This window comes from Carcharhinus amblyrhynchos, unplaced genomic scaffold, assembly GCF_965287045.1.
Source record: "Carcharhinus amblyrhynchos unplaced genomic scaffold, sCarAmb.v2.hapA scaffold_37, whole genome shotgun sequence".
Taxonomy (NCBI): Eukaryota; Metazoa; Chordata; class Chondrichthyes; order Carcharhiniformes; family Carcharhinidae; genus Carcharhinus; species Carcharhinus amblyrhynchos.
This window is the reverse complement of record NW_027649778.1, coordinates 3,353,502-3,363,654: the sequence shown is the minus strand read 5'-3', so window position 1 is coordinate 3,363,654 and position 10,153 is coordinate 3,353,502. Positions and strand designations below refer to the sequence as shown.

Genomic DNA, 10,153 nt, shown 5'->3' with positions numbered 1-10,153 from the left:
GATCACTATGCAGAATCTGCACATTCCCTCATGTGTCGGCGTGGGTTTCCTCCAGGTGCTCCAGTTTCTTCCCACAGTCCCAAAGATGGTGTGGTTAGGGTGCATTGGCCATGCTAAATTCTCCCTCAGTGTACGCAAACAGGTGCCGGAGTGTGGTGACTAGGGGATTTTCTCAGTAACTTCATTGCAGTGTTAACATAAGCCTTACCTGTGACTGATAAATAGACTTTAAAACTTTAATGCGTTGCTTGTTTGTGCAATATTATTGCTGGAATTTTGCTGCCTCGGTTGCTCAAGGCTCGTAAGATTCCACCTGAGGCCAACAGAGAATGTTGTTCTGCAAGCCTCACCTACCCTGATTCTGGAGCAGGCGAGGTGGTAAAATTCCAGCGTACAACTCTGTGATTTTCAGGTTTCAAGCTTTCTTTCCCTCTCTCTTTCTTATCATTTTACTCAAAATCTAGAGACCGTATGAGCTGATTCTGACCAGCAATGAAACTCATAGAAACAAGAAACCTTCACAGGGAGATTTACATTGGTCTTTACATGGTTGGAATACTAGAGAAACAAAGACGAGGAAAATGTTACAAAATAAAATGCAATTAAGAGCTCATTCAAGACTTTAGTAAGTGAGTTCTTTCCCCCTAAGTGCTCAGTATACCTAATCGACGGCAAGAGGAGAAATCTATCCCTCAAAAACATCACTGGCAATGAAAAGAATTCAATTAGCCAGCAACAACTGAAACTAAAAACACTTATCATAACAGCCACATGTTTGTCTTTAGAAGGCAGCACTCTTTGGAAATGTACCATTAAAGTCTACATTATCTCTCCTTGTCCCTTCTGGCAATACATAGAGATGAAGGCAAATGTTCTTTTGCTTACACAATATTTGATTGGAATGCTAATGAGGAATCCAGATGAATTGCAGTCTTCAGGTGAAGAGGATTTAGAAGAATGTAGGGATAATTAGATTTGACTGCACAGGCGTAATGTTTAAAATTATTTATTTATTTAGTCTGTATGCATTTATTGAATATTTATTTATTTCTTGAATATCCATTTTAAAGCCATACATTCTGCCCTCATGTTTATATAATTTTGCTATAAATTACTGTTCTCATATTTATAATAAAAATTGTCCATTCAAACTTGTGACACTGTAATTACAGACTCCTGTTAAGTTGCTGCTGCGCTGCCTCCACCGGTGAAGGGCATCATTACAGCATGACAAGTTTACATAAATCATTTCCATTCTAAATGCAGACATAGACATTTGAAATGGGGGACAGGACACATAGACAAGTAAGCTATTTAATGTCTTATAGATTTGACATATAGAGTCATAGAGGTTTACAGCATGGAGACAGGCCCTGTCCATGCAGTCCAGTTTTTAACTGCTAAGCTATTCCCAATTGTCTGTGATTGGCCCATATCCCTCTTATCCATACCCATCTTATCCATGTAACTGTCTAAATGCCTTTAAAAACAAAATTACACCTGCCTCTTTTACTACCTCTGGCAGCTCGTTCCAGACACTCACCACCCTCTGTGTGAAAAAATTGCCCCTCTGGACCCTTTTATATCTCTCTTTAAAATATTTTAAATGTGTGATATTCTTAAAATGATCCTAATAGCACGTAAAGTGATATGTTTTAAAGCACAATGTTGTATCAGAAAATATTTCACTTAAATAAAAGCTTTCTAGGTTTCTAACCCATAATTTTTCTTTAAATACTATTTTGACACAAAGGGGGAATACCACAAAGGTTAATGTAAATTAAAATATATTGCAATATATATATAATACAGAAGTTAGTTAAAATATATTGCAAAGTAACTTTCTCCTAAGATAAAAATATTCTAAGTGCAAAGCTATGTTACTGGGATTGTTGGTAAAGAATTAGTTACAGTATTTGTGTATGTATCCTCTGCATTGGCCTGGCTTTGCTTCCAAGTGGGTGATGACTGTTCCTTTTCCCCATTGAAGCTTTGTAGGGTGTAGTGGGCTTCAAGATCAGTTGTCCCAGTGCGAACCGACTCTTTGTTTGACCAGTTCTCTGCTGGATTGGTAGGGGCAAGCGATGAGAATCTTGGCATGTGAGTAACAGTCCTTGCTGTGTCTCCGGTGGACAGTCGATCTAATCTGCCTCTGTGTAACCCATTGAGGTTGCTCCTCTCTTGCTTTTTTGGTGTCCTGTCCAAAAACCCTAGCTTGGCCAATAGATTTTGTGTCTCTGTCAGATTGTTGGTGCTGGTTTTGTAAGAGTGCTGACTGTCCAACTCACTCTCATTCGCCCCAGTGGTGGCAGTGTTAAATGGACCTGGGTCCATTGTAGGTCTGGAAGTAAGCCCAATGTTCTTCCCTTTGGATCTTCTGGAAGAGTGTACAGTCGAACTCATATCAGCGTCCTCAGAGTGTACGGTCGAACTCATATCAGCGTCCTCATCCATTTTACTTCTAGTTGCCTCACCCTGCAAGCCATTATCAACTACATCTGTTGACATAGTAAGAGAATGGGTGGTCTCCATGTCCCTCTTGCCACCTCTCGATTTCGTGGTTGCTAATCTGCCCTTTTTGACATTCTTCATTTGGCGGCCGGTATCGTTTTTTACAGGTTCATTCAGTCCGAGCAAACCCGAGTCAGTTCCTAGCTCCTCTGCAGTGGAGGGGCTGGTTATCCAGCGGTTTGATCCCATCTTCGTTACATCGCCCTTGTAGGTTTGATTCGGCTCATTAGGAGGGCGGCTTGTCGCTCGATTTTGGCTATCTGCCGGGGGCATTTGGGGCGTGGGGATCAGCGGAGCGCCGATGTTCATGTCGCTGACCATGGTGTTGGATACCGTGCTCTCGGTGGCCCCGTGGTTACCGTTGTCCATGGTACTGAACTGGCTTGCCTCGGTGGCCCTGTATTTACTGCTGTCCATGGTGCCGAACGTGTTCCACTTGGTGGCCCCAAGGTTACTGCTGTCCACGGTGCTGAACTTGGTCCCCTCGAGGGCCCTGTGGTTACTGCTGTCCAATGTGCTGAATACGGTGCTCTCAGTGGCCCCGCGGTTACTGCTGTCCACGGTGTTGAACTTGGTCCCCTCAATGGTCCTATGGTTACCTCTGTCTATAATGCTAAACTGGTTTTCCTCAGTGGCCCTGTGGTTACTGCTGACCATGGTGCTGAACCGGCTTCCCTCGGTGGTCCTGGGGTCACTTCTGCCCAGGATGCTGAATTGGTTCCCCTCAGCGGCCCTGTGGTCACTGCTGACCATGGTGCTGAACTTCGTCCCCTCAGTGGCCCTGTAGTTACTGCTGTCCATCGTGCTGAACCAGCTTTCCTCAGTGGTCCTGTGGTTACCTTTGTCCATGGTACTGAACTGGCTTCTCTCGGTGGCCCTGTAATTACTGCTTTCCATGGTGCTGAACATGTTCCCCTTGGTGGCCCCATGGTTACTGCTGTCCACGGTGCTGAACTTGGTCCCCTCGAGGGCCCTGTGGTTACTGCTGTCCATGGTGCTGAATACGGTACTCACAGTGGCCCTGAGGTTACTGCTGTCTATGGTGTTGAACCTGGTCCCCTCGATGGTCCTGTGGTTACCTCTGTCTATAGCGCTGATCTGGCTTCCCTCGGTGGCCCTGTGGTTACTACTGACCATGGTGCTGAACTGGCTTCCCTCGGTGGTCCTGGGGTCACTTCTGTCCATGATGCTGAATCGGCTCCCCTTGGTGGCCCTGTGGTCACTGCTGTCCATGGTGCTGAACCAGCTTCCCTCGGTGGTCCCGTGGTTACCTTTGTCCATGGTGCTGAATTGGCTTCCCTCTGTGGTCCTGGGGTCACTTCTGCCTATGGTGCTGAACGTGCTCCTCTCGATGGCCGCTGCCTCGCTGCTGCTGCTCACCCTGAGATCGCCGCGGCTGTCCGCGGTGCTGAAGCCAGTGAAAGCCGCGTCCACTACCCCGGAGCTCTCACTCTGCCAGTTGACAAAACCGCGAGCCCCACCGCCTGCGCTTCTCAAATGGCTTCTCTCGAATCGCGGATTGCTGAAGCCTTTAGGGCTGCTCTTTACCGCGTTGAAGGCGCTCCTCCGCTTATGCCCGGAGCTGAAGTTGCCGGTTTCTGCATTAATCGCGGTCAAGTTGCTGTTGGACGGTCCGGGTTTCGTCCGGACAGGCTCCCAAATTAAAGTGTAATAGATCACCAGAATAACGGCAGTCAAAGACACGCACAGCAAATAGGCAAAAACCGTTGCAAGTCTCATCCACGTCTTTTGGGTTTTTGCTGTAATTTTTGCTTTCTTGTCTCCCGTGAAGCTCGGACCCCTGATCTGCTTCCCAATCCCATCAGACGCCCTGTTTTTCATTTCGGCCTTCAAGCTTTCCAAAGAAAGACAAAGTAATGGCCACTTTCGGCTTGGAGAAAGAAACGCGGGGCTAATTTCTCACTGCTAGCATGTCCTCAGACCTCTTATTATTAGCCTATTTTAGCTTTTTAGTCTCTCCAGCGAGACTGATATAGAAACATGCTTTTGTTTACAGCGCCAGCGAAGGCAGTTGTCCCGCCCCCCAGCTCCACCAGTTGGCTAGTGTCAAAATGAGGAGTCTTATTAGCTCGGCAGCGTGCAATTTAAGAAGTTCCAGCCCACCTCTGCTCGCTAAAACGGGAATGCAGTAAAGGGCGATTGCTTTCCCGAATGCTTCCCCCACCCCCCCAGAGCAATCCATGTTGGGTGCCTCTGGTGACTGGTACACAGAGCCATAGAGTGACACAGCAGAGGTGATAGTTATTTTGTCCATTACGCCTGTACTAGCTCTTTCCCATCTTTCCTCACTATTTTTTCCTGTTCAAGTATTTTGATCAGTGCCCTCTTGCAAGTTATTATGAATCTGCACACATTAATCTTTCAGAAAGGGCATTCCAGGTAATCTACTGTATAAAAATATTATCCACATCTCTCTGGTTCTATTTGAATCAGTCTCCCTCTGGTTATTGGCACTAGAAACATTTACTTACTTTTAATAACCCCCACCCTTAACCTAAAATGAAGAAAAGTGTACTGGGGAGTGCTCAAAATACTTAAAGAGCAGAAAATGCTGTAAATAATCAGCAGGTTCATCAGAACTGTTCAGTTCTGATGAATGGTAATAGATCTGAAAGGTTAATCGTTTCTCTCCACAGATGCTGCCATAACTTGCCGAGTATCCCCGGCATCTTCCATTTTTTTTAACACGCCTCAACATTCTCTGGTCTGAAGAAAAACCCTCCAATTTCTCCACAGAACTCGAAGACATTTACATCTGATACCACTACAAAATCACCTCTGCATCCTCTGTAAGGTCTTGTTAACTTGACACAGCATTTCAGCTGGAGCCTAACAAGTGTATATTGAAGTTTGGCATTGTCTGACTGTGAGAAAGATACCTCATCCTTCTGGGGCAGCATAGTGGTTAGCACTGCTGCCTCACAGCTCCAGGGACACAGGTTGGATTACAGCCTTGATTGACTGTGGAGTTTGCACATTTTCTGTGTGGGCTCTTTCTCCAGGTGCTCCGGTTTCCTCCCACACTCCAAAAGGCGTACAGGTTAGGTGGATTGGCTATGTAGATTGCCCCTAAGTGTCCAAGGTGTGCAGGTTAAATTAGACAGTTTAATGTCTAATTCAATGGTAAACCTCCACACTCTATGACCGGCACTCTGAGGCAACAATGTGTGCAGAATGTATGCAGTATTTAAGTTAAGAACCTCTCTAGCATTAGGAAGCCATGGCTGCATTGTGTTCTGCAGACATGAGGACAGCCTCAACCAGGTTACACTATCTGTAACCCCCGTGACTTGCCTGGGCTTGCAAAAATCTCAGTAACTGTCCTGGCCAGAGACAATACACATCTCTTTAACCTGTGCTTAACTTTCTCTCCATTCACATTGTCTGTGCCTTTAAGGCTTGATTACCTGTAAAGACTCACATTCCAACCATTTTCTCGTAAATCGAGTTGGTGTCTGTATATGCAGTTTGTGAACACAACTCCCACTCACCTGAAGGAGCCTGAGACTCCGAAAGCTTGTGCTACCAAATAAACCTGTTGGACTTTAACCTGGTGTTATGAAACTTCTTACAACGTGTATTATCAGCTCTGGCAAAGGGTCATCCAGACATAAAAACATTGGCTCCATTTTCTCCTCAGATGCTTTCAGGTCTGCTGAGGTTTTTGTTTTTGTTTCAGGCTGCTGTGGTCAAGTTGCCAGAATCTGGAAACTAAATTGCAACCTTGTTTTGTGCAGTTTGTTACTATAAAAAGGAAGACTGTCACATTCGGTGGGGAGTTGAAAATGCACTGATAGACTGGAGCTGTTGTGTTAACAGTGCAGTGATAAATAAAGAGCACGTAAGGGTTACTTCCGTAATTCTAGAGAATTGTGAAGGGCTTCTAATGTAGGTGGCACTGTGATTGAATAGCAATGTTTAACAGGAGACCTGTAACCTACAAAATTTTCCATGGGGAGTAAGGAGAATGTAACAAATATAAGATCAAATGAAAAATAAATAATTACCTGTATTAGATTTTTTAAAAACCTGTCTCCTAGGCTGTTTTATAACAGATTTCATTCTACACATGGAGCTGGTAAGAATGCTGAGGTTTAAGTTTATTTATTAGTGTTACAAGTAGGCTTATATTAAGACTGCAATGAAGTTACTGTGAAAATCCCCTAGTTGCCACACACTGTTTGGGTACAAAAAGGAGGGAGAATTTAGCACAGCCAATGCACTAACCAGTCTTTCGGACTGTGGGAGGAAACCTACACAGACACAGGGAGAAAGTGCAAACTCCACACAGACAGTGACCCAAGGCAGGAATCGAACCTGGGCCCCTGACACAGACAGCAGTGCAAACCACTGTGCCAACATTGCACCATCATCATGGATAGTAACTTAGAGAGCAAGGCTTATGCTGTAGGGACCTGAGTTCTAATCCTACAGCAGCAGACGGCGAAAATTTTAATTCAATAAAAACCTGGAATTAAAAGTCCAATGATTGTCAGAAAAACCCATTTGGTTCACTAATGTCCTTTAGGGCAGGAAATCTGCTGTCCTTACCTGCTGTACATGTGACTCCAGACCCCCAGCAATGTGGTTGACTCAAATGCGCTCACAAGCCATTCAGTTCAAGGGCAATAAATGTTGGCCCAGCCAGCAATGCCCACATCCCATAAATTTGTAAAAATATAAAATATTAATACAAGATTTGCTGGGATCAGCAATTTTGATGCATCAACCTGACTGTTAATTTAGTGGTACGAGTTGGCACGTGACAGAATGGGGAATAAAGCTGTTAGACAATTATTATATTAAGAACACAGGGTTTCAATAAAAGTGCAATTTATAACATCTCAACACAATGTGTACTTGGATCTGTTGGCAGAACCAGCCCTCGGTAAGTTTAAGCAAAACAGCAAGAAGTCTCATAACACCAGGTTAAAGTCCAACAGGTTTATTTGGGATCATGAGCTTTCAGTGCTGTTCCTTCATCAGGTGATGACTCTCAAAATTCCAAATAAACCTGTTGGACTTTAACTGGTGTTGTAAGACTCTTTACCGTGCCCATCCCAGTCTGATGCCAGCATCTCCACCTCATGGAGGAGCAGAACAGGTGTGGAGATGCCAGCTTTGGACTGGGGTAAACACATTAAGAAGTCTCACAATACCAGGTTAAAGTCCAACCACTTTAACCTGGTGTTGAGACTTCTTACTAAGCAGAACAGGACAGGGACAGATAAGCTAGTTAGACAAGATAAATATTGTGTGTTGATGTCAAGGTGGAACCCAGCTGTGTGCGTGCACATTTTATTTTGTGTCACGCCCCCGCCCCCCTCCCCACCTGCCAGAAGCCAATAACATTTCATAACACAAAATGAGAAGGAATTATAAAAAGCCTGTGGTTGATTACAGATGGGCACCCTCACACCATGTTAATCTGTCTGGCTTATATCTGACTGGTATTATGCGACTTTATTTTACACCCACCTGACAGGGAAAAAGCGAGTTTAACATCACATGAAAAACAACCCCTCGGCTCCGAGATAACAGCCTGCTTCATGTGTCTATGTTCTGAAACCACAACTTTGAGAGACATTAAAATTGTTGACACACAATCCTACAGTGCAGGAAAGAGGCCATTCAGCCCATCAAGTCTACACCAGCCATAATCCCATCCAGGCCCTCTCTCCATAACACCATGCATTTACCCTCGATCGTCCCCCTGACATTAACAGGAAATCTGGCACGGCCAATCCAACTAACCCACACATCTTTGGACTGTGGGAGGAAATTGGAGCACCCGGAGGAAAGCGACACAGACACAGGGAAAATGTGCAGACTCCACACAGACAGTGGCCCAAGGCCAGAATTGAACCCAGGTCCCTGGTGCTGTGAGGCAGTGGTGGTATCCACTGTACCACCATGCCCCCATTCTATACATCTTGAAAAACTAGGAAGAATAGAGACATTAACCACCATGCGCATTTGGATGCAAATATGTGATGGAGTTAAAATACTCCTGTTCTGACAACATGCAAATTAGTAGGGCCAGCCATTTGGCCCATTGCACTTGCTCTGCCTTTTGATATCATGGCTGATCTGATTTTTTTGTCCCCCCCTCCCTCCCCAAAATATATCCTTTGACTCCCTTGTCAGTCAAGAAGCTAACACCATGCCCACACCTCCACTGTTCTCTGGGAAAAAGAACTGACTTTTCCTTGGCAGAAATTCTCTGACCTCACCTGTGGCCAGGGTTCCCTGGTCCTGCTGCAGTGAATGAAGTTTTGACTGAATGCCAAATTCTCCGTTCTGTTTAGCAGCACTGGCAGGGTGAACAAGATTGGAGAATCCTGGCCAACATCAGTCTTAAAACAGGAATAACCCTTCATAATCACTAATTGAGCCAATTTTACAGATGCACCACAGAAAGCATCCTTACTGGTTGTATCACAGTTTGGTATGGCTCCTACTTTGCCCGAGACTGCAAGAAACTGCACAGAGTCACGAATGAAATCTAGTCCAGTCCAGCCTCCCACCCATAGACACTGTCTACACTTCCTGCTGCCTCAGGAAAGCAGCCAGCATAATTAAAGGAGCCCACGCACCCGGACATTCTCTCCTCTGCCTTCTTCCATCGAGAAAAAGAAAAAAGTCTGAGCTCACATAACTGCTGCTGTCAGACTTTTGAATGGACCTACCTTGCATTAAGTTGATCTTTCTCTACACTAGCTATGACTGTAACACTACATTCTGCACCTTCTCCTTTCCTTCTCTATGAACAGTATTGCTTTGTCTAGCCTGCAAGAAGCAACACTTTGCATTGTATACCAATACATGTGAATAATAAATCAAATCAAATGGGAATGAAATACTCAGCAAACTGTACTATTGTCGTCTTGCACACATCTTAGCAATTACCGAATCCTACAAGTACAAGGACAGCAAGTGTAGATGAATATCATTATCTCCAGGTTCTTCTCCAAGTCACACAACTGGACAAGAAAATCACCATTTCCTTATCATTGCTGGGTCAAAACACTAGAGCTTTCTTAGTAACACTGAGAACACATCAGCGCCACACAAATTGCAGTGGTTCAAGATGACAGCTCACCACCATCACTTTCTCAGAAAGCAACTTGGGATACGCAACACAATATATTTGCGGAATATTATAATTAGATGTTTCACTTTGAAAAGATTGTCAAAATTGAGTTCAGTAATTTCTTCCATTGCCAAGAATTCAGTAGAAAAATGTTAGGGGGAGGCAGTGGCCTCGTGGTATTATCACTAGTCTATTAATCCAGAAACTCAACTAATGTTCTGGGGGACCCAGATTTGAATCCCGCCACGGCAGGTGGTAGAATTTGAATGCAATAAAAAAACACCTAGAATTAAGAATCTACTGATGACCATGAAATCATTGTTGGAAAACTCCATCCGATTCACTAATGCCCTTTAGGAAGGAAATCTGCCATCCTTACCTGGTCTGGCCTACATGCTACTCCAGAGCCATAGCAATGTGGTTGATGCACAACTGCCCTCCAAGGGCAACTCGGGATGGGCAATAAATGCTGGCCATCCAGCGATGCCCATCTCCCACAAATGAGTAAAAAAGAAATTTGGTCCAGAA

General features: G+C 44.6%; 1 protein-coding gene across 1 annotated transcript; it reads right to left on the bottom strand.

Annotated features, from left to right (window-relative positions):
* Positions 1-596: 596 nt before the first annotated feature.
* LOC145362204 (uncharacterized) lies at positions 597-4,502 on the bottom strand. The gene has a single exon (XM_080218263.1). It carries the CDS (start codon positions 4,351-4,353, stop codon positions 1,876-1,878), a length of 2,478 nt encoding a protein of 825 aa, XP_080074389.1. The 5' UTR covers positions 4,354-4,502; the 3' UTR covers positions 597-1,875.
* Between the last annotated feature and the right edge of the window lie 5,651 nt (positions 4,503-10,153).

Excerpts from the sequence above, each read along its gene's own strand:
- LOC145362204 (XM_080218263.1), bottom strand. The coding sequence starts at position 4,353 with ATGAAAAACAGGGCGTCTGATGGGATTGGGAAGCAGATCAGGGGTCCG.